General features: G+C 36.8%; 1 protein-coding gene across 7 annotated transcripts in view; it reads right to left on the reverse strand.

Annotated features, from left to right (window-relative positions):
• The window catches only part of LOC106156692 (uncharacterized), a 56842-nt gene that overhangs the window by 1763 nt on the left and 29015 nt on the right, over positions 1–26064 (reverse strand). For 5 of the 7 annotated variants that reach the window (XM_087004112.1, XM_087004111.1, XM_087004113.1 and 2 more), the window contains 14 exons: positions 22288–22444; positions 17578–17763; positions 16091–16275; positions 7680–7771; positions 3646–6648; positions 3428–3500; positions 3022–3124; positions 2674–2763; positions 2088–2279; positions 1763–1894; positions 1149–1209; positions 708–913; positions 387–504; positions 38–112 (listed from right to left, as the gene is read on the reverse strand). In XM_087004112.1, coding sequence (XP_086860238.1) covers positions 38–112; positions 387–504; positions 708–913; positions 1149–1209; positions 1763–1894; positions 2088–2279; positions 2674–2763; positions 3022–3124; positions 3428–3500; positions 3646–6648; positions 7680–7771; positions 16091–16275; positions 17578–17763; positions 22288–22444 — 4673 coding nt within the window. Of the gene's footprint in view, positions 1–37; positions 113–386; positions 505–707; positions 914–1148; positions 1210–1762; positions 1895–2087; positions 2280–2673; positions 2764–3021; positions 3125–3427; positions 3501–3645; positions 6649–7679; positions 7772–16090; positions 16276–17577; positions 17764–18420; positions 18632–22287; positions 22445–23564; positions 23852–26064 lie in introns of those variants that run through there. The other 2 variants (XM_087004115.1, XM_087004116.1) reach the window with 2 other exon arrangements.

Genomic DNA, 26064 nt, shown 5'->3' on the forward strand with positions numbered 1-26064 from the left:
TTTTTTTCACAAGTTTTAAAATTGACCTTGAACTCACCTTGACCATCACAAAGAAGGTAAAGGCCATAGTCCTGGGGGTTGGTGACCTTGAACTTGTGAGCAATCATACAGCCTGAAAAAAATACATAAGCATAAAAAATAAACCAAATGCAGGGTGGGTTTGGTAAATGTGTAACAGTTACCAAAAGGACAAGTTTATTCTCCTGTGACCTGATAACTGTTAAGGCACAATGATACTCCCACACCATTTTCCAATTATCTCCATCCATTGCTTCACTTAAATATGTGATCATCTCTGGTCTTGATCACTCTTTATACTTTAAATGCCATTTAAATATTTGAAAATCACACATTCAATTACTTCCAACAGCCATGAAGACACTTACGGACTTCTTTAGTGGACATGTTAGGTCTGACAGGCATAATTTTGCTCATGATACTGCCATTGTTTTCATCAGGTATCACAACCCTAAGGAAACCTTGGAAGTCTGCTATGTTGGAAGACTAAAAAGAAAAAAATAAAATAAATATTTAAAATAGGACATATATCACAGACAGTGAAAGTTAAATAAATATCATAAATAAGTTGCGATGCACTCATCCATATTTTACACATTTTCCCATTCCCAAACTGAAAAATCTTAGCGCTATCAAGGAATAAACAGTCAAATTAACCTTTCGGGACTAAAACAATGGTTTAGACTTACATCACTGCCCCAGGAGCCCACAGGCATCTCCTGTACTTCCTTCAAGTTCTTCAGTACGTGGACAGCCGAGCTGAGAGTGGTCAGGTAGTAACCCCCCTCGCCTGCCAGCAGAGAGTGATGGAGGAGACCCCACATATAGTCTGCTTCTATCTCAGCGGAGACCATACCGCACTGAACCAACACATAAATGAACATAGGCAAGAAATCTGAAACAGAAGGTTAATGCAAACTTATAATTCTCAGAAAGTCAGTCAAAAAAAGAATCGCAAAAGTTTTGAATTATTTATAAGTATTCGCATTGACTCTTCTTTAATTAAACTTTCTTCATCCCAATATTACAATATTAATTGTTTCAAATATCCATCTTGGATATGAAAAAAAAATTTATAAAACGAAAATCAAAATTTCAATTATCTATAAAGCACGTAGTATTGTACTGACCATCTGCAGCTAGCGCCACCTGGTGGCCTGATCTTCCTCCACTTCCAGTTGCTGTCCTCACCTGGAAAATAAAAAGAAAAAATGAATAAGATGAAAAATATTTATAAGAAGAAAAATATTAATAATTATCTGCTTGAAATACTACATAAAAACGTTAAAGGGATAATAACTCTTCGTATGAAATCTGTATTTCACAATAAAAACATTGTGAGTGACTCATAAAAATATAATATGTTCTGTTTTCCCACAAAAACGGCTGTTATAGCTATTATTCTGATATCTGAGCTTGTCTTTAGACCACGTGACCTCCATTGATGGCTATACTCTGTTAAAATCTCTTAAGAGATTTTAACAAAAAACCAAACTTTTTAGAAAAAAACCAGGGACTAACTTTGAATGTAAAAATGGATTCATTAACCATTGGTAAGTATGGGAAAATTGTTGTTTACTCCAGGAAAATTCATTTTTTGGCCGAAACGAAGAGTTATTATCACTTTAAGCATGTATAAATAATTTTAATTCAGTGCACATAATTACATAAGGGTAATAGGAAAAAACACAGGATATTTTTCTCTACAGAAAAAATACACGTGTACAGCAGACGGTTTACTTACACTGTTATATATGGAAGAAGTGGCATTCAGGAGGTTTTCAAGTTTCTTGAGTGGAGAATGAGCTTTTTGCATCTTCTGCAAGAAGTGCTTGATGACATCCATAGAGGTTCCCTGGGGAGGCTGAAGCTCAGGCTGTTAAGTGAGAACAAGTGTTTCTTTAAGTAATATAGAGGTCAAATATCATTTTTATTCAAGTAAGCTAAACAGGGAATTTAATTTGGATACCATAAGCTTTCTCATAGACTCATTTGTACTATAATGTGGTTAAACTTGGATTTACTTGACTCAAATGTACTTTAGAGTCTTAATACCCCTGTGTACTTACCCTGACTCCAAGTTCCTGAGAAGTCTTGGTGGATGCATATTTGATGTTGTCAGAGAGGAGTCGAATGCTGCCATTTCTGGTGTACTCGTTTACAAAGAGCTTGTAGATGTGTTGTTTCAGAGGTCTTACAATACACCTGTTCAGGGCTCCTTCTATGATGGCATCAATGTTCAGAAATTCTTCTGGCCCAAGCTGAAGTAAATGGGATTGGATTGTAGACCACGAGACATATAAAGGGAATTTTAATTAGTTACCATGCTGTGCAAATTGTGCCAATGAAAACTGCTGCAGTTCTACTTTTTTTTTTGTCAGGACAATCTGAGGTTAATAAAATGCAGAAGGAAAAATTCAAGGTATATCAAATTTGTCAATAGAAACTGAAGGAAAAAAGGTTTCAAATATGACCTTTTCATTTCAATGTAGTTGTGACAACCTAAACAACCTGGTTCTTACTTGACCTATTAGTTCAGACCACTATATTTGTTATGCCACATGCTGAAGCTAAAAGTGCATTTGTTTTCCCATCTTTATCATTAGATACCAGCTGACTTAAATCAGAGAGCATTTATTCATAATAACGTCTTACCTTTTTCCTTTCTTTTTCAATTATGTCATCCAAATTTCCCTCTCCATGTTTCACAAGATAATTCTTTATTCCACTCATAAATTGGCGGACCTTATATAAAAACAGAATTGTCAATTTTTCTTACTTTAAAAAGTGGTAAAAATGTCAGGAATTGCATGCTTGAAGTTTTTCATAACCTATTTTATATAGCATTCTGGAGTACTTATCAAAGCTGAAAAAATTTTTTTTCGAAAAATAACTCATAGTATCCTGGATGTACTGCTTCATCAAATATTAAACAATTATTCTCAAAAGTTTTTAAAATACTAATGTAATAATATGAACAAAAAATATGTCAGAAAAACTTACATTCCTCAACACCACATTAGGATTAGTTTCATTACTTTCTCTTGTGCACTGTAGGAAGTTTTCTATTGTGCTACCAAACGTGGTGCAATGATCCATGGAAAGCCTGAATAATAAAACACACCCCAAGTTACAAAATTTTCTTTTTCAATCTTTTGCTGAAGAACAAACTCTTTGCTGGGAAATGCAACAAAGAGTTATCCACATGTCATTTAACAAATTTATTAGCTCAATCTATGCTACTGACTCATCAAATTATGGAAAACACATTCAAGCATTATTGACAGATAACTTTACAAAATCATTAACTTCTACAGACAGATTGAATGAGATTTAATGTCTGCTTTTATACAACCAGAATCCTTCTTCAGATTTCTTAATATTTAGTAATATTTTACGTTGGATATACCTATAAATATAGTCTCTGATCTTCAACCCTGGATCCCTGTTATTTTGTCTCATACTGGTCACACGTTTGGCAGCTGAATGATATCAAAATAAACTTAAGATTCATTTAATCCAGACCTGTTGAATAGTGTGATATTGATATAATCTGTGACATCGGGCTACACACTTTAAACTTTATCACAAAAGCATTTTGCAACAAAAATAGAAAATATCACTTACAAAGAAATGGCCCAAGACGTTCACCGAAGCTGGAACTGATGCTGTGGCTTTGCATCCTAGGCTCAATCTGAAGAACATCTTCTTCCTCTTCATCTTCGTCACTGCAAATATGGTCCTCCTGTTCATCTGTTGCCATGGTAACACCATTTTCATCTACCAGTTTACCGTCTATCAATGTCAGTGGTTTCCTTGGTGATTGTGTCCCTGGCAACTGAGTTGTAGGAGAACCAGGCTGAGACAATGATGTTGGACCACTAGATAACTTTGATCGAAATGACTGGGGCTTCCTGGATGTCCCTGGCTGTGATTGCGATAGTTGAGCAAGCTGTTGTGCCTGATTGTGTTGTGACCTGTTAGAGAGCTGTCTCTTGAGATTAGGTGATGTGGGTTCAGGACTCCCTGGAGCAGATGACTTATTAGAGAGCTGTCTCTCAAGGACCTGCCTGTGTGGCTGGTTTACTGTCTGAAGAGAAATAGGTTTCAGGAAGATGTGATTTGTTGGAGAGTCTGCAGCACCTCCATTGGGAAGGGTCATTCTTCTCCAGGAGTACACGCTCTCAGTCTCCATGCGTCCACACAGCACCTCTTGGTCCAGTAACTGCTGGTCTATCGTGTCCCAGTGGGAGTGGTCATGCTCCCCATCACTTGAAAAAGCATTATCATAGGTGGACGTCTCATTGTATTGACTACTTTGTACTTCGCTAACCCCATTCTTGTCTAAATGTGGAGGAGAACCTGGTGGAAGAGAGTATTTAGCCTCGTGAGCAGTCCAACCTAGATTTAACAGATCATCCCACAGACTGCTGTCCCATGGTTTGGAGAATATTGTCCCGGAGTATGTACTCTCCGTGCGACCACAGTTTTTGATATCATCGAATGTGACATTATCGTAGGTGGACATACGTTTCAAGTTTTCCAGAGTTAGTTCCCCAATGGGTCTGACTTTGAGATCTGGAGCTATGATGTCCTCCACTGTGGTGATGTCTGAAAGGGATGAACTTTGAGAAGTGATATCTAAAGGAAATGGGTGATCTGTGTGAGTGCTCTCCATTGTTCCATTCATGTCATCCTCATCTATAAAAACAAAGTCATCAGAGGTGACTGACCTCCTGCCTTCAGAAATGCCAACCCCTCCTTCACCTCTTTCACATTGTTGCTGTAAAAGCTGTTTCTCCATCATGTGGTCCTTCTTGCTGACACTGTCTATACTTATGGCACTTGGGGTTTGGCACTGTGAGCGAACTGCCGGGGATTGGGTGTGACTTCGGCTGGACTTGGCGAGACTGGATGCACGTGGGTATGTCCACTGAACGTGCATATCTTCTGTACCGTCTTGGGGTTCAGGCTTGGTAGAAAAAACAGCATCATCATCCTCAAAGGATGCTATACTCTCCCGTTCCTCCTCCTCTTCTGCCACAGCGTTCATTAAAGCTAAATTTTCCTCCTGTTGTCCATACTCCAAAGAGAGCGATGTCTGTGTCTCTTCATTTACCTGTGCAGACTGTGTATTAGACACAGTCTTGAGCTCTTCCACTGCCGTATGCAGGTTGGCCATTAAACTGTCAAATGGCTCAGCATATATGGGACTAGGATTGTACACAGCCTGAGCAGATTCAGTCTTTAAACCAGTGGAAGTTTTTCTAAATTGAATTCTAACTTTAGAAGCTGATTGCTGTGAGGATGAGTTTGTATTTGAACTGCCATGGACAGTTATTGTTGACACTGGTGGAGGTGGTGGTGGGACAAAAACTGGTGGAGGACGCAGCTTTTGTTGCTGATTGACATCAAACGTGAACACCACTGGTTCTGAAGTCTTCTTATTGACTCCTATAGTGATTTCTGACCTGTAACTTTCTTTACTTTGAAGAAGAGATGTCACAGCTGTCGTAACTTGGGATGTAACTGCAGAAAACGTAGAATTTACAGTCACAGTGTTCTGGGCTTTCTGCTGAGTTGTCAGATTTCGAAAAGATGGGTTCACAAATCCAACATTCGAAACAGGTCGTGAGTGTGGAATATGATCCTGAGAATTATGGGATTGACTTACAATATTCTGGGATTGATGCACAGCACTTTGGGATTGACTTGATGCACTAGTGGTAGTAATAGCACCCTTGATTTTGTTTGACTGAAGTTTGCTTTTAAGGGATTTGTCTCTTTTTCTGGCTGGCGACTCTGGAGTCCAAAGATCCTCATAATCGCTCAGGCGATCTGAAAGGTTACTCCTATAATATGGTGTGTCTGGAGTCCTCACTTGCTCTATTCCAGTAGACTTATATGCAACTGGAGCATGCACCAGATTTTTATTCACACTTTCTGAGGCAACCTGTGACTGGTATTGACTGACAGTTTTTGTGCATACTTTTGCTTTCTGTGGCACCGCATAGGTAACAGTCGTTGACGTTGTTGTAGTTGTGGTCACCGTTGATGCTGTAAGCAGGGACTGTTTTGCATCTGATGATATTGATGGCTGACTTTGTTGTTCCTGTGTAGAAGAGCTCTGTGTAGTGGTGGTTGCACTAAAAGAAGGCCCAGTCGTGGTCACAACATTCTGCCCAGGTAGAGTCCCATCGCTGGACAACTGAATTGAAGCAGTGCTAATGAAACATGGCTTTGGCTGTTGCAAGCTTGACTGTTGTAAGCTCTTCACTGATCCTGCTGAGCCTGTGGGGCTAAATGATTCAAAAGTAAATCCACTGACACGTTTTGACACCTTAGAGTTCTGTTTTTGTGATGAGCGTATTAATTTGGGTGTCTTCTTTTTGCTTCCGCTGCTTGAACTCCTCTGCACCATTCTACATGGCTGGCGTGGGACTAGTTCAGAAACTCCAGTTTCACCTTTTTTCAGATTAGGTTCTAAATGCACTGGACTGTCCACCTTCTTCACTATGTCCACAGGGCTGCTTCTATGTGGAATCTGTCCCCTATTTCCACTATTTCCACTGCTACCACTACTACTGGAAGTTGCTGATTTGGTCCAATGAAGAGAAGAGCTCCAAAAATCTGTAAAAAAAAGAAAAACCATACTTTGTACTAACCTGAGTTGAAAGAAGGAATAAGACTTACTTATAAAGTAGCACTATTAAAATAATGTTAGCTAAAATAATATGAACTACTAGCAATATTAAAAGTACTTTAGGCTTAAAAGGGGGCAAAAGATAAAAATTTGCCCTCCAGTTTAATCCAGACAATGGTAACTGTGTGTAATAATTTCCAATGCAATCTCCTCCACAAACTGGCATAACAATGGCACACAGATATACCTCACTCTATGCACTCTCTCCAGGGAAAACTGCATTAACAATAATTAAAAAACATGACTCAATGTTAACTATATCTTCTATGCATCCCCTGAGATAAGTGGTCCTGTTTGATTGATAAAGTAATCATGTGCTGGGGTAATTCCATGTATTGTTAAAGCTGACAGCTTCCCACTGGGACAAGCTTGAGGGCATGGAAACCAACCCAGACACTAAACACATTCTGGATATTGCACTTCTCTCACAAAGACAAAAAAAAAAAGGTTTCATAACCCCCATCTGCAGCAATTTTATAAATCACCATACATATCTATATTTAATCCGTTTATGTGATAATGAAAAAAGCAGACACCCTGCTCTATCAATATAGAAGAATCCAGTTTCTTTGGTCTCGCTCATTCTCCCCCTCCCCATTCCTACCCTATTCCTACAGGCCAGATGCTTCAAACCAGCCCAATCCCTCCCCCATTTACAAATCCAAAATCCATACAGGAATTGAAGTCAAAGTCACTCCCCTCAAACCTCCAACTATATCCCTTTCCATTTTTTGAAACACTATAGCTTGATTTCATGAATGAAGCTCTAAGCCAGGAGAGAGGTATAGGATGAGAGGAGAATGGATAACAGGCTTGTTCATGGCTGACATGGCCAATGTGAGACATGCAGGTTTGACTGCAGTGCCAGCAGAAACACCTCAATATTTCGTACACATTATACATTCAGCTCTCCAATACATGTGCACGCACAGACATATGCACACACACGCATATATACCTTGGCCTAGTAGAGCCAGGGAGGCCAGCTCCTGATGAGTGGTGGCAGCACTGAGAACCTTGGGCAAGACCAGCTTACATGGCAGTTCATCTCTGTAATACAAAATGGTTAAACATTAGTTACAAGAAGAAGAAAAGTACAACTGGAAATTTATATCAATTGGTATCAAGCAAAAGTTATAGCAAAAACCCATTACAGAAGCTTATCTCCAAGTCACACATCAAAGTTTGCCAAGTGAGGATTTACATCCTCATCTGATCACTGAAAAAAAACATGTTACTACAGTACATGTATAAAAATAAAGCCAGTGAATAAATGTTTTTAAAATACTGCAAATTGCCAGATGTCCTACCAAAACAGAGACCCCAAGTCTTCAATGACTAGATTCACCACAGTCTTCAAAAGCAAAACTTGATGTTAAACTGTACAAACAAGTGAAATTACTGCCAAACAGAACCCAGCGGTTGCCAACTTGGAACCACCTTCTGCTCTAACAATCACAGGAAGTACTAGCAGTGATAAATTTAAAACATCATCCCTTGCCAATAAACACTGGGCACATTCACACTGGATTTTTAAAAAACCCTCTACTTCAATCAAAATGCACTACCTATACAAAGGCTCCTGTTTAGCAGTGGGTATTGCAATTGACCTGTTGGGTCCACAGCATGTAGTTCTCCGAGCACTGGTTCAAAATTGATTACAATTGTTTGATCAATTGTCTGGAAGGCACGTTGTTCATACAACTTGAAAAACTAATGTAAACAAAGTGGAGAGCCAGTGCCTGCACCGCGCAAGCACTACCTGTACCTGTACCTCACAGCCATGTTGCCTGGGGTAAGGCGTTAAACACAGGAGCTCATATGCACTCACCTGTGCCTTACCCCAATGATAAACACTCACACTTGGACAAGTACAAACCTTTTAACAGACAAAACATCTTGGCACAGACGAACAGGTTAGACTTGCCTTGCAGCTATACCGAATATAGAGAGGAAAATATCAAACTTCCAAAGCATCAGTTGGATTAGATACTCAGATACAAATCATATATACATAAATGACTTCCTCAAGTACAACATAGAATACGAAGTACCATGCTGAACCATAGATAAGCTTTATATGAATGAGATTGAATAAGATGAGATGAGATGAAACTACTTCTGTAAATCCCAAGATGACATGTCTCTGCTATACTTACTCCTTTACATCCGTGGTTGCTGACCAGGGTATCTGACAGCTAGCCAAACAACCCATCATTAAGTTTATGGTGACAGTCACAGACGTGCCACTGTCACCTTATTCCAGGTCTATAGTAAAACCTTAAACGGCTTATGTAACCCAAGAATATGCAGCATCTAGTTACCAGTCAAACTAATCAAGAGGCAATCTTATCCCTTCTGTGAATAAGTTCCACTGATAGTTTGTCTTCATCAAATCACAAAGTTACAGTACACGCAGTAAAATATCAGTCCCAGTGCACTTCTCTAAGCAAAATGCAACCTTACAGAATCAATAGCAATAAAAAATAATTTGCAGATTAGGTAGATTGATCTGCTTAGATAAACCATAAATATCATTTATCAGTGTCTTTGGGAGAAATAAACAAGAAAGGGAATAGTTAAAGTCTGAATAACTTAGACAATTTGAGTGGTCTCTAGTGCTTTGTGTGTATGTGCAGGTGGCTGTGAAGATGTTTGGGGGGGGGGGGGGGGGGCTGATGGCTTGATATTGCATTAGCTGTACCATGTAATTCACAGCAAGTAGAGACGTGCAAGATTTTAATTTAATATTTTACATTACTAGTATGGACAGGATCAAATTTCAGTTAGAAAAATGCCATCAATTTATCAAGTCACTAAACTTTTAAAGTAATCTGCTAATTTGAAATAAGCAAAAATATTAAATAAAAATCAAATAGTTAATAAACATTTTTATTATTCTTAACTAATGTACTTTTTCTTATTGACTTATACTATTTCTGTCATCAGCTAATTATTATGACAACTCTAAACTTTTAAATGTTATATTTTTACATCATCATCATCATACCTTCAACTATGACAAAAAACCTTTAAGTATTAAGAATCCTTTTCACGTCATCATCTATTTTATCATGGATTTAAAAAAAATTTTTAATAGGGTGAAAATCTTTTCCATGTCATCATCTATTTCATCACAAATTAAAAAAAAAATTGAGGATATATTTTTTGTCATCAGTAAATTTATATGATGCTAAAAAACTTACAAATGTTCCTTTCTTACATCATCAGCTTCCTTAAACTATGACGAAAAACTTTTATATGTTAAGAACTTTTTTCATGTCATTATCTATATTATCACGAGTTCAAAATAAAAGTAAACAAAAGCAAAAAAATCCTCCCCATTCTTTAAACAATTGGTCCAGCCTGAATCCACATTGTTAGGATGGGTTCCAGGAAACTGAAAGTGACGCCACACCAATTTGGACTTATACCTAACAGCACATAGGTATGCATATTTACAGTTTGGATATGTAAATTCACTTCACCTAAGGATGGGCAATAAGATATGGTTGAGGAAATCGGAGATATTACACCCAGTGCACTGAGAGTGGAGACGCCTCCGCCTTTTGTTTGCTCAAGGATGTCAAGAGCTTTCTTACAGGGCAAAAGACACTTGATAAGATACTTATTGACGAAGCCGAAAATAGATATGTCGAATAAAAACATAAACGGTGTTTTAAAAATTCTCAGTTCTTCAATCATAACAAAGTTAACAAAATTCTGAATAAACTTTTTATACAACAGTGTCTATGCATATTTTGAACTAAGGAATTTTTCTTACGACATTTATAAATATTACTTCTATTATAATGAACCTCTTGTAATCACTTCCTTTTTTGGCTCAGCTATAAAAAATACCACAAAGACAGATTCTTAACTATTATCATTGACCCATAATTTTGTGCCACCCTGTATTCAAATAAAAACACCCTGATCTTCACCTAAGAATGATTTATGGAAAAGGATGGACAGGTATTTGTGACATGTACATGTGTATGCGGAAAAAGAAGATTTCCGTGGAATATTATAATAAAAGGAACTCCACTCATCACGTGATAATTGACAGGAAGAACATAATACAACTGATACAAACAAATAACCTTTTTTCACTTTTATTCAAACATCTATGATATAACTGGGATACTTCTAAATCAATCTTTACAAAATACCATGATTGAGAGAAATTGAAGTTAATAATATCCTTTAAGTGTCCTGACACAAGTACGTGGAAAAAAACCTTAGCACAGGGTATGCTGCTACCAAAACCGCTAAGGCAACACATGAATCCTCCCTCATTCTCTACCACAGCAGGTAGAGAATGAGGACTTTCAAATACTAGAGATCTCAGTCTGCAGAAAATCAATCACAGAGACAGAAACTAATGGAATCTGCTAATCAAGTTCTACATGTATATACACCTATTGTGAGTCACAATTACTTGAGGACACAAGTAATAGTTGTCCCTAAATGCTCTGGGCACAGGTAAAACAGCTCCAGGAGGGTTTTCAACAGTGTCTGGAACCCTCCTGATAATTTTGGGGATTTAAGTCGATTAACACAGTTAGTGGGCACCCTCAATGAAAACTGATGTCTTCATCAGGACAAATTCTCTAATTTAAAAAACTACCAATAGCCTGTCACGACATTAACCACTGATTATATGCAAGTCATCACCTCACTGAACTAATGTTCAGGACAACAGACACGGGGCAGGTGATACTTGATCAGCTACTGGCAACCAAATACTTCACAACAGATCAAGTAGCAAGATTCTGTTGAGATATGTCACACCTGCACAAGTTCCAATGTTTAAATCAAATTCCTACAAAACAATATAACTGGGATACTTCTGTGTTCAGTGACTTCTGTTTGTATCCGGGACTCATCAGAGTTGAGAAAAAGCTTCATTATTTAAGAAGTAACTAAAAAACTATAACACACAAGTAGCAAGAAATGACATATGTGAAGAAAAATCTTGTCAAAATGCTGCACAGTTTTAGTTAGCATCTTTTGCCATTTGCAAACTTTTGTCTAAAATGATATTGTACAAGGTAATATGAATTTTTTTCTTCTAGTTGTCTTAATATCAACTGGCACAATCTTAAGTTGGAGCCTTAGCTACATTCATGAGCACAAAGCATTACCCTTTGCATCAAGAGCACACCAAAGACAGATCATCTTATCATAAAAAGAGTACAAAATTCCATTCAGTAACTTCTCTGATATGAAAACTCACCAACATCAGCAACACCAACTTGTAAGTATCACAGCAGTGCACAGAGAGCTCAATCTCTCTAACTCTCTGAATAAGTGCTCCAATTTTGGTAAGTATGGAGGCAAATAACTAGCACTTCTGCCTTAAAGAACCTTCTAACGCCCTGACATTGTTTCCAGATTCCCCAACATCAAAACAACACTGCATCATGAAAAGCAGGTGCCCTAGCAACATTTTAACTCAAAACATCCCAACAAGAAGAAAGAATGGAGATCGCAAATTATTTTGATAACCGAAAAGATGGACAGATGGAGCTGGGGTCAAATAAAAAAAAATGACCAAGCATGCAAAAAAATTATCGAAGATAATGAGATGCCAATGGTCAAAATATAAGCATATGGCACTACAAATCGGTCTAAAGTGAACACCATTTATTCAGTACAAACTAATATAAACTAGAGGATCAGAGAGGCGATACCGCCTCCGAATATTGTACCACCAGCTGGAGCAAGCACATTCTTATAGACCCCCACATACACAAAATAAGGGACACAGCCACCAGTTTTGTGCTTGACAAGCTGTAAAAATGCAATCAACAAGAATTTTTAAACTATTGCAAAAAATATATATGGTACAATCAAATTTAAGTTCTTCGTAAGGTAGGTCAAGGGTCAATTTCAAGGTCACAGTAAATTGCCAGTATATGACTTCCTATTCAAGTTCAAGAGTAACTATGGACCTATCTCTGTCAAGTTTGAAGTTAAAAGAGAAAGAAATTAGCAGAGTTCAGTTCATGATAAAAAGTAGGTCAAAGGTCAATTTCAAGGTCACACTTAGATTGCCAGTATATGACTTTCTATTCAAGTTCAATAGTAACTATGGACCTATCACTGCCAGTTTTGGAGATAAAAGGGAAGCAAAATTTGCAAAGTTCAGTTTATGGTGAAAAGTAGGACAAAGGTCAATTTTAATGTCACATTTATAATGCCAGTATATGACTTCCTATTCAAGTTCAATAGTAACTACGGACCTATCTCTGCCAGTTTTGGAGATAAAAGGAAAGCAAAATTTGCAAAATTCAGTTTATGGTGTAAAGTAGGTCAAAGGTCAATTTTAAGGTCACATTTAGATTGCCAGTATATGACTTCTTTTTCAAGTTCAATAGTAACTATGGACCTATCTCTGCCAGTTTTGGAGATAAAAGGAAAGCAAAATTTGCAAAGTTCAGTTCATGGTGAAAAGTAGGTCAAAGGTCAATTTCAAGGTCACATTTAGATTGCCAGTATATGACTTCCTATTCAAGTTCAATAGTAACTATGGACCTATCTCAGCCAGTTTTGGAGATAAAAGGGAAGCAAAATTTGCAAAATTCAGTTCATGGTGAAAAGTAGGTCAAAGGTCAATTTCAAGGTCACATTTAGATTGCCAGTATATGACTTCCTATTCAAGTTCAATAGTAACTATGGACCTATCTCTGCCAGTTTTGGAGATAAAAGAGAAGCAAAATTTGCAAAGTTCAGTTTATGGTGAAAAGTAGGTCAAAGGTCAATTTTGAGGTCACATTTAGATTGCCAGTATATGACTTCCTATTCAAGTTCAATAGTAACTACGGACCTATCTCAGCCAGTTTTGGAGATAAAAGGAAAGCAAAATTTGCAAAATTCAGTTCATGGTGTAAAGTAGGTCAAAGGTCAATTTTAAGGTCACATTTAGATTGCCAGTATATGACTTCCTATTCAAGTTCAATAGTAACTACGGACCTATCTCAGCCAGTTTTGGAGATAAAAGGAAAGCAAAATTTGCAAAATTCAGTTCATGGTGAAAAGTAGGTCAAAGGTCAATTTTGAGGTCACATTTAGATTGCCAGTATATGACTTCCTATTCAAGTTCAATAGTAACTACGGACCTATCTCAGCCAGTTTTGGAGATAAAAGGAAAGCAAAATTTGCAAAATTCAGTTCATGGTGTAAAGTAGGTCAAAGGTCAATTTTAAGGTCACATTTAGATTGCCAGTATATGACTTCCTATTCAAGTTCAATAGTAACTACGGACCTATCTCAGCCAGTTTTGGAGATAAAAGGAAAGCAAAATTTGCAAAATTCAGTTCATGGTGTAAAGTAGGTCAAAGGTCAATTTTAAGGTCACATTTAGATTGCCAGTATATGACTTCCTATTCAAGTTCAATAGTAACTACGGACCTATCTCTGCCAGTTTTGGAGATAAAAGGGAAGCAAATTTTGCAAAGTTCAGTTTATGGTGAAAAGCAGGTCAAAGGTCAATTTTAAGGTCACATTTAGATTGCCAGTATATGACTTCCTATTCAAGTTCAATAGTAACTATGGACCTATCTCTGCCAGTTTTGGAGATAAAAGGGAAGAAAAATTTGCAAAGTTCAGTTCATGGTGAAAAGTAGGTCAAAGGTCACTTTCAAAGTCATAGTAAGATTGCCAGTATATGACTTCCTATTCAACTTCAATAGTAACTATGGACCTATCTCTGCCAGTTTTGGAGATAAAAGGGAAGAAAAATTTGCAAAGTTCAGTTCATGGTGAAAAGTAGGTCAAAGGTCACTTTCAAGGTCATAGTAAGATTGCCAGTATATGACTTCCTATTCAACTTCAATAGTAACTATGGACCTATCTCTGCCAGTTTTGGAGATATAAGGGACTAAATGTTATAATTTTGGAGTTACCATAATGTGCCTTAAATTTCGTACAGAAAAAATTAATTAAAATAAAGAAAATGTCATTTTGGTCAAAATTCTTGAAATAGGAGGTGCTCTGAAGTTTCAGAAGTTCAAATTTGATGAAATAATGTCATTTTTGAACACAAGTTGTCTGCTTTGCCAAGCCTTATGCTTTATTTTTCCAGAGTTCAAAATTTATTATCCATTACCGTACTGCACATTTTGCTTTTACCACCAATATGTACTTTTTGATACAGCGTAACTCGAAAACCGTATGGAATACAAAAAAAACGAGACCACCTCCAGTGTTGGGCTTTACATGCTCTACAAAATGCAAAAAAGAATGGGTCTCTAGCATTAACGGTTCCCGAATTAGAGACAGTTTTCAGTTTCGGTATCTTATGGCCGCTACTCCCGTGAAAATGCACCGATTGACCCCAAATTCATGGAGATGAAAGATGACCTGAAGGGTAACACCTTCCAATAATATTATTGGTTAAGTCTGTGTGGTGTCTGAATAACAGGGCAAAAAAAATTTTTTTCGTAAAAAATTTCATTTTTTTGAAAATTTTGGCCCATTTGACCTAGAAGTAAAGGTCAAAGGTCAAATCCAAGGGTATATTTGAAATCTACACATATGACTTTTGAAAAGCCGTCTATAGAATTTTTTCCCATAACTCCTTCCGTAGGGTAGATAATTAGCATTTAATTTTGCCATTTTTAGACAAAGGTGCATTGCAATGAGTGCCACACCCAGACCCCAATACCGACAAAGCCCAAATTTTACGTGGAACGAGTTGAGATTATAGGTGACCTAAATCCATGAGATGGGTACGGGGGCCCTTACCGTCTAGGAGGAGAAGCGGTAACGGTAGCCGTCCGGCGGAGCCGGCGGAGCCGGCGGAGCCAACGGAGCCGGCGGAACGATCCGGACGGGACCGAAACCATGTGTACCGCCAGCGCTAACGCTGGTGGTACAACTACTCCAGCTTTTCAGCCAAATCTACCTGTCTTAACAAAACACATTACCGTTATCAAAGCACCTGGGTATTAAGGGCATTTTTCAGTAATCTAAGCAGTGGTCAAAATTCAAACAAACAACAATATGATTCTGAATCATCAAAAGCAACCTTACTCAAAAAATTTTTGTCCCATCTTTATGATATATAACTTTTTTAACCAATTAACTGTGAGCAAAAAACTTTTACTTGAACGGCATTCAATGAGTAACAACCATGACTCTGAATCATCAAAATTCCCACAATTCTTGGAAAAGATACTTTTCATTCATTTCTTTTTTCCTTTAAATACTTTAACCATGAAGTTTAGAGGTGCCAATTTTTTTAATCACCAATGACTAATATTAAAGTTAAGCATTAGACTTTAATTTTTTTTTAAATTCAATATCTTTAAAAGCCTTCAAAAAATACAAAATAATTCAGATGTATAATTTGCCATGACTTACAGAGTATTACAGTAATATTCCACCAATACAGGTATGGCAGGGAAGAAGTAATTAGAGCCCTCTAACTGGAGTCCCTGGTCAGTGGTCTGGATAAGGAAGTGCTCTATGTGTTGACCGCAACCTTCGGGCAGACGTACAGAAAGGGCCATGGTGGCCTGCTGGCTGGATTTCCGCACTATAAAAGACTGAAACGAAATAATATAAAATTTGATGCCACACATACTTATGGCAAAGTTTACTTTGTAATCAAAGAAATTTCAATTTTTTTTTCTGTTAGATATACAAATTTTTTCTGAAAGGCACACCGGAAGTATCTCCTCCAAACCTAAAGAATTCTTCAAACAATTTGATCCTTTATTTGCTTACATAGCTCATTAGGTGACTAGTTTTATCACTTTGTAAACAATCCATCAATAAAAATGAAGCATATCATACTTTTCCATGCAATTTCACAATGGCGCTTCAGAAACACAAACATAACAGTCATAAAAAATCAAAAGTAGATCATTAGACTTCCGAGTTCATCAAGTGTGACTGGCTGATTAAATAGAACATGTTATTTATTTTGAAATTGATTACAGGACCCCTTTAAAGTGTTGTTGACCTTGTTTCAGATCAGTAAACAGGCACGCACACAATTGCTTCCCACACATACAGCATTCGTAGTACTTCTCGCCCTTCCTAACGTATCATATTACACAATGCCGTACGTGACGCTATGGAAAATATCACTAGCTTTTTACACACCTATTACAACATCACCAAAAACTATTTCATAATCAATAATGCTTGTACTACATCTGACTTATTGATTATTTTGCTAAAATGCGTGTTCTATTGTATTAATTTTCTACAACAGGGTGTACTAACTTAGCCCCCAAGAAGTATAAACTGGGTGTGGGTTTATTGTGTGTAATTCATAATAGCTCTGAAAAACACAAACAAGTACTAAATGAACTATGCGCCATTAGCGATGGAAAAGTACTGGCCTCTTCACAATTACATAATCATAAACCATATTCGTTAAATCTATTAACATAAGTCAAATATCTTTAAAGTATTATTTGTATGATAAAGAACATTTTTATCATGATACATACCTATCTGAATAGGTATATTAAACTAAGTGTATATAAAGGAGTAAATATTGATACTGTCTCCAATAATTACAGAAGCTCTAAAAATCATAGATCTTATACTATACATTTTTACAACATCTGACTTTAGATTTTCTTGTCAGGGCTTTTAAAAATTAAAACTTTTACATGATGACTAACTAACCTCATGGTTGATAAAATTGTATTAACTTTGTAAAATTAACATGTAAAGAGTCTGTCAGTAAGCGAAATACTAAAAAATAATTAACAGATAAGGTTTCTCACATGTATTATGTATGGCAACTGATGGAGGAGAAAATATTGATTTTCAACAGGCAAGCGATATTATTATTATTATTATTATTATTATTATTATTTTATGTTTCTTACCCCCACATCCCTGTGCTGTAGGAGATGTATGGTGCCAGCACGACTGATGTTAGGAAGGTACCAAATAGGATGGGTCTTGATCAGCCTCTCCAGGAGTGGGATCTCCCGAGGCGCCTCCTCTTCCGAAATCTTCATACCATTATTGTTCTCCTCAACTCCATTGGAAGTGGTGCTGCTCCTCAAGCTCTGAAATTATAAATCACTGCCAGGGTAAAAAAATGTATTTTCCACACTTAGCTATATCTGACTTATCAGGAAATGTAATTCAGATTTTTAAAAAAGATAGACTGTCTTAAATGTGTGGCGGTTAATTAACTTTTGGTATTTCTTAACCAAACCGTATAATTCACCAACCAATCTGCCAGATTTACCAACCAAACTAAGAAACTACAGGCCCAAGGGTATTAAGTCTAACATGAAATTTCTTCATCATAAAGGGTGACTGTGGATTATCAGTGTGATCTGTGATAGTGAATCAACAGGAAAACATGTCCCCCTAGATGACAGAAGTATACTGCCTGTCTATCCATTATTGTGTGGTGATGGCGTAAAGCCACACATGGTTATATCATAGGGTTATGGGACTCCCGTGCTACAAGAGGTAATAGACTGGCAACTTGTGGTTGATATGTTTACCCACCGTCTGACCTAAACAGAATGCTCTTTCATCCTAAAAGAAACCTGTTGATTAAGTCACAAAAAAATTAATCCAACACCCTTTATGTCTGATCTTATAATGCCTCGCCAATCCTTTAATTACTCTGTTGTGTCAAACTTTGAGCTTTTTTTAAAATAAACATTTTTGTGAAAAGAAAAGAGTGAAATATCAGTCACACTAGATACCTTCCAACATTGTTTCACTAGTTTCTCCCATATACCGAGTTTCTTCTGACTGGCAGAGTTTTTACTTTTCCCTTTCATTCGCCTCATGTCAAAGTTTTTTTTATAGGACGAATTCCACTCGGTCAGGAATGTGATACAACATGCTTGGCCATAGATTGTCAATAGCACTGGAACACCCTCTGTCTCTGCTCCCCTTTATAGTCTGCCGTTTCCACTTGACTAGGTACGAGATTAAAAGGCAAATAAACCCAATACAATGTGCTAACAATAGACACACAAATACCACTGCTGTGTTCCTCTCTGTAAATAACTTGGCTCCTGCCGTTTAAGTTTTTGTTTCGCTTGAGTTTATCCGGTCAATCTAGGATACAGACCAAAACTGACTTAATCCATAAAGTCATCACAGGTAAAAAGTGTAGAAATATCCTCGGGACTTGTTTATAGTAGATTGATGTCAATCCTTTACCTTCTAAGGTGAACAAATACAATTCAATGGCAACTTATGGCTTTTCTCTGAACAGGTGAAAAAAAACCCCTTCTAGCTATGGAGGTGATCAGGAAATGGCGGGCTAAAGAGTCCACAAATATTGGAACTGACTTTTTTTATTTGGTAGTTATTTAGTGTCTCACCTATGATGAATCAATACTAATATTACAGAAGCAATAGGCCACTTAACAATAAGTGTCTTTAATGTAGTGTATAATGTAGTGTATAATCTAGTAATGTGGGCGGAAGTCCTGTTTGCACAACAATATCTTAGTCAGCAATACTACACATACAACCAAGCGGGAGGGAGCGGACTCTTTTGTTTTTTCTTCTGCATGTAAACCTTTCAAGAAATAATTTATGATTCACTAAAGAAAATGATTTACTGCCCTAGACTTAAGTTATCTGTCACTGAGACAGGTTAGATTTTTGTACTGGAATGTCACCAACTTTCCTGCTCTTTCAGTCACTGCACATACAAGGTGTATTACATTTAACCTTACCTGGTAATACAGGTATGCTGTCAAATAAATCCCTCAGGAGCCTCATTAAAACCATGCTTACTTTACTGTCTGTTGGCTGATTCACCAAGCAGATATTGTTTTTAAATAAATCTTAATTTGTGCTTTTAATTATCACATCAATATGTGACATGCAAAAATTTGGATTTTTCAAAACTTACCCAACTCTACAAACAAGCAGCCTGACCGACATTTAGCGTGCCATGATATTGTATGGAAAAGGGACTCCTAAGTAACTCAAATGTCTCAAGTCTCAAATTCTCCAACCTACTGAATAAATCTGTCGTGGTGCAATTTCTATTTTTGTTATGACTATTCCTTGCCATTTGAAAGCCCCTATGCTTCACTACCCCGTAGTTATGTCTGTCTCCCATACTGCCATAGATGCCTGTCACAGCAACCCAATGAATGCTTACACCTTTTTATGGTCACTGGCACTCAAAGTCACAATGTCAGAGCAAAAGGAGTCCATATGGTATGTATGTATATATTCTTAAAAGGTACGGGTCTCTGTAAATGTCACAGATCATGTCTGGGACCGGATGACACGGGTCCTTCATACATAACAGGGGTTGGTGCCGAGTTAAAAGAAATGCTGCTTGAATTATGTCAGATTGGATGCCATTCAAAAGCTAGATTTGCTATGCCACAAATGCATTTGTTAACATAAGTAGTTTTAGCACTTCTTTTTTTTCTGTAACTGTTTTCCTAAAGCTTTTTGCAATTAGAAGTCAGTACCAAACCTTCATATGACCAATAGTAAAAATGAGTTCAATGTATCAAAACTTGACATTACGACCCTGTTCAATCATGTAGTTTTTGACAAAAAATCATACACTACACACTGGTCAAATTCATTCTTTCACTACAGTGAGAGTACTGTTAAACAAACAGTATGGTTTCAATGTTGCTTTTTTTCTTAGCCATAACCTAATGAAATAAATTATGTAAGCTAGACTGGGGATTTACCACCCAGGGTTTGAATCAATGAAGCCCTTGGGGTCTGTGACAAAGTTAAATAAAAGTAATTCCCATTTTCTAACACAATATATTTCATAGCAACTTAAAATGACTTTGATATATTTTTTTTGAAAAATCATTTTATTTGACTAATTTATTTTGTCTTTAACAAGAAAAACTGGTGGAAATCCTGTGTTACAGAAAACCCAAACCCCACCCCTTGCCTATTACACAAGCCACACATAGGATTAGGGGTATTCAAAATAATCATCATGACCTGGTTGGTTCTAGAGGTCAATCAGCCCACGGAGCTAAGGGTCAAGTCAATACAACCGATCAGCAAAAAGGTGTGAGTTGGTGTTTACACTGTCACAATCGCATCCAGGTGTGCTTTCCACCATTTTCCTAAATCTTTTCAACTCAGGATCAGTCCCAATGTGGGGACTACACACTTGTTATGTGACAAAAAGCCAAAAAACCAATAATAATAATCCTCTTAAGGGTGAATTCAGCTGCTACGGCCTTGTACATGTCCTAAATAACAAGCTAAATATTCCCTTCATTACAATAGGTGTTTTTATTTAGATACACCTGCTCATTGTGCAATTAAAAAGGAAAGCATGTTCACATCAAAGGGGTCATGAGAGGACATGTTGGTTTCTGGAGTGCAGCCAGTTGTGTCATTAAGTTCACAACACTGATGACAAAGTCATTTTATCTTCATTGAACATGCACAACTTGTCAATATCTATATAAGAGGAGATTATAGTTAGGCAATTAATCAATCCAATATGTACATTTATGGCATGACAATATTATTAATGTTTGAAAAAAGTATCAGGGCTGCCAACAATTTACTTGTCAAATTGTGTAGATCTTATATTCAACATGTTATTTATAACAGATTAATACCTCAGATCAATGGTAATTGACACCCCATTGTAAAGTAAAGAAATTCATTTCAATATGTATAAAAATATGAAAAATATTACAGGAATGGAATTACTTTCGTGTTTCCATTTCACAAGAACACGAGTCATCTAAGAATAAAATCACTCCTTAATTAACATAATTGTGAAGTGTAGCACAAAAATCAGTTCAAGGCCCAAATTCAGGATGGAGTTCACACAATTTTTTTTTCCAGAAAGCAGACGACTTGCATGCTCTCAAACATCTGGGTCACACTCAGCAGCATGTGTTCTCCTTTACACAATGAATGTTAGATCTCTTTACAGAAAACATTTCATTTTCCTGGAAATTGCTAACTTTTTCCTTAATCATCAAGGTATGTCATAAAATCCAAAACTGTTCTCAGAATAACGAGCCATAAACACATATTTGAGTGCTAAGATTTTAGTTTTGAGTTACTCCCCAATGGAGACAGAGACTGGTGAACTTCATTCATGATGGTAGAAATTAGAATAGTGATATTCCCTCAATCATCAAGTTATGTCATAATATCTAAAATGGTTCTCAGAATAACGAGTTCTAAGATTCTAAGATTTTAGTGTGAAGATAGACTGGTGAACTCTCAATGGTTTTAGGATATGTTTATATATTTGATATATGATGTCTAACATTAACTGTATGCCTTTAACGAACCAACCTCCAGCTCATTTTGCTGATATGACTGCCAAAAACAAGAATAGCCAGTCTCCTTTCATGAGCTAATTAAAAAAAAAAACTTGGCTTCTGTTAACTTTTTTACTTTGTTTTGATTGCGACCAAATGCACATGAAAGTTAATCACCCCCTAGCTGCTGGAGGAGGGATACCATTCAGTTAATTTGATTGCATTCATTGAGAGTCCTTGTGAAATTGGATTGATCCACCTAGTACAATAGTTTTATTGGGAACGCGCCCTAAGTTTTACTGCAAATATGGCTGAACTTTCCCTCACCTCAGAGTTCCCAGGTCTTGTGAGACTGTCATCTCTTGAGGAAGAGGAGGAAGATGTGCGGTCCTTCACCAGCCCTGGGTCAGAGTCAGATATACTGTCACTGGATGTGTCATCTTCTGTTCCTGCTGCCACATATTCTTCAAGCAGTTTCACGTTGCTGGAAAAAGAATTATAGAACTCTGAACTGTGCTCTCTACTAGTCAAAATACTTAATGGCCATAACTGTTTATGGTCTATATATATCATATTTTAAGATGCAATTTTGTCAATTCATGTTTTAAAATATTTAACATATTTTGACAGTGAATTCTTCGTTACAGGTATTGCCATTTAACATTGGATGCAGCAGATCTATACATTTTGAGAATGATAATATTGGTGCTGCTGAAGAATGCATTGAAAAAAAAAAATAGAACAAAATCTTCATCAGCGTGTTTGGTTATCAGTATTATGGTATTTTTTGCAAACCTTCTTTAAAACAAGCCATATAGGTACAACTTTGTTTGATTAAAAGTAACAAGTCATGAAATGTGAATGAAATGCAACATGACATCTGCAAACTAAACACCAATTACATTTTCACATTACCAGCAGTTACTAATAACCAATTACAATGTGTAGTTTACAATTTCTCACACCATTACCCACGATTCAGAGAATATAAGATTTGTCAACTTCCTTACACACTAAGTACATGAGACCAGGGCTGAAGTTATTAGAGGCAAACATAAATAACTAATACTTGACTTTTGACTTAAATGCAGCTGCAATTTCATTTCACAAGCTAAGCTATTGTTGAATGCTTGTGCAAATTAATAGGAGCAAAATTGAAATATAAAGCATTTAAAGCCTGGTCTGACACATGTTCTCAGAATGAAGTTACAGACTTGGTATGTTTGGGTCTAGGCAGATTTAGAAAGTACTTGAGATTTCTCAGAAGAAGGTCTGAATTTTCTTGAAAAATGTATTATGTAATTTGAGTAATTTGATGTCTGTGCTGACTGATGACATGTCAATTCCTATAGATATATTAGGCAGTTTTAATAACTGTTTCCTCTCTGGCTTTTAATCTCCACTCCCCTTTCTAATAATCCCCTTTCCCCATACTACTGGCCTCCCAAAAAAGGAAAATTCAGACCAACAACAGGCAGGAATCAATGCAAATAATTCATGTTACCCATCTGTCAAGCCACTGCTTCTTGGGGAACAGTTACAGCATTAATTACACATATTCAGAAGTGCATCTTCTTCGCCATTATTGCAAATTATTACATTACCTGCTTATCAAATCAATCAATCTCTTCCTGTCTAGACCACAGATTATCCATATCATATCAGTCCCCCATGCTCTAAGCCTAGATTGCCTTAAGAGATGACACCGAGGATAACATACAGACCTAATTAAAACTCAACTCTTATAAAACACTATGCTGTTTTTTAACCTTGTGCAACCTTCCTGAAACACTGGGGTTTACATCAAAGGGTTTCCTTTTGAACACAGAGCACCTAATCAATCAGCCAAGGAATGCCAGGTAGCAGACAAAGGCCAGCCCACACTATGATGTATAAGCTGAGTTAGCAACCTTGAAAGACTGGAAGTTAAGCTGGCTTACATGTTCTCTCACTTTTGAGGAGTTTCAGGAGAAAAATAGTAATATATTCTATCTCAAGTAAATCTGCATCCGGCTGATAAAGTTGAATGCCTGTTGCTGTTTTGGCAAATATTTCACTGTTTGCAGGTCTAAAACCAAATATACCCATAAAACAGTCCTTTTAAATGAAATTGCCATTTCTAAATTTGAGCCACAGACTTGTAATTGACACTGCCTAATTCCCATCTTACAGTTCAGTTTCATGGAGCATTCATAAAAATATACATGTTGTAAGCACCACAATATACCTATACATTTATTCAAAAGGTTTACACTTCATATGTGGGGTCCACATCATCCTTAAAGACAATCTGTCTTAATCAATCATAATAAGTTTACTAATCAATTGAACAACATGCTGTGAATTTACCATTGTAATAGCAGTCAGCAATAAAAAGTTTGGGTTTTTACTACTGGAATACATCTTTTTTTTTTTCAAACATTTACTCAAACAATTTTGTCCGGTTTAACCTTGAATTTGAACAGGGCTGTTATTGATTCAAAGCTGAGCTTTAGTTTTACGTGATCAGCACTTTGACTGCATGGCCTTGGTGAATAATGGAAGTCACAAAGATCAGCTTTCTGTCATGGTGGTATTATGACACCTGTCAATTCCTGATCATTGAGTAGCTACTTAGTAGTTCACCCTAGTCGCACCATGACAGAGGTCAATAGTACTGATGTGCACATCATTCAGTCACACTGCTATAATTTTATTCAGCCCCACACCACCACTGCTACTTGTTGTAGTTTCATTTCTGCTACAACTCGCTGCACCTCGTCTTCGCCTATTATTTCTGAAACATTTTAACATTATTAATATCTTCTATATAAAAATCACACAGTAAATCAAGTATCACTGCTCATTCAACTACTTATCACTACCGCATAAAATGCCGCAATTACTGGCCTCCCAATTCAACTAATGCCAATTCCATAACTTCTACTTATTGCTATGAAAATATTGGTGCATATTCTTCATACTTAAGTCTAATGTTGAAACTATCATAAGATAACAACCCAGATATCCAGCCACTCAGGCCCCCAGCATTTATATTACCTAGGCTAGGGACTTCTAAGCGATCTCACCTGCCTGACTTTTCTCAACAACTGAGCTAAGGCAAGTTTCTCAAAGGACCTATGGCCTAGAAATGGGTCCAAACACAAATTTACTCAGTTTCAGATTAATCTATAATATTCAACTTGAATAAAGTAAGTATTGGTCTGAAAGGTAAGCCATGTCTTCCCTTTTATAAATATTATTTAAATAAGACAACTACTGTTTTATCTTAGGTCAGTTAGACTGAATTTTTGGTCTAAAAGTTTAGACCACTTTACAAGCGAAAGCTCTTAAATGAAACGGGGGGCCCCAGCAGCAGTATTATCTTATTCTCTTTAACACGGTTACTTTACACAGAATGACAAACAAATCATTGATGATTCTCCACCTACTGGTGTGGTATTCATATCTCCTGATGAATGTTTAGAAAACTGAATGATTTCCCCAGTTAAACAGACACCAGAATGTTGGAATTGTAATTATAAGGTTGTCCCTAAACTGACATTTCATTACTACTTTGTTTGTATGTATTTATAATTTAAAAAAATAAAATTCCAAAACAATATTCTATCTCCAAAGACTTTATTAAAACCCTTTTTTTGATCTCTGACTTGTTACCACTCACACACATATGCATACATAAAAGCAAGAAAAATCAGATGTTTGGTTAAAACCTGCCAAACTGAAAATAAAACAGTGTCTCAGTTGACTTGTGGATTATATCGCTGATCAATTTACACTGAATGCCAATCACTATGACAAGGGTGAAAAGTATCAAGCATTTGCTGAAGGCAAATCAGCTCATCCACAGAGGTACCCCTTGTATTCAAAAACTCCTCCAGACGATCAGATCAGCGAGCATGTACCCCCTTCCCTCTCTGACCTATCCACAGTAGCAGGTAATTCAAAGGGCAATCATCCAATTGCTATTATGTATATCTTTTACACAGTCTAGACTAGTTAGCTTAGAAGATAAACTGCTGGATGTGTAGACAAACTGTGTAGTACTACTAGAGGCAGATTTTAGAGAAATAAAAAGCATGTCTTAATCTCCCAAGCATTGTG

This window comes from Lingula anatina, chromosome 2, assembly GCF_051362555.1.
Source record: "Lingula anatina isolate TDL-2025a chromosome 2, LinAna3.0, whole genome shotgun sequence".
NCBI lineage: Eukaryota > Metazoa > Brachiopoda > Lingulata > Lingulida > Lingulidae > Lingula > Lingula anatina.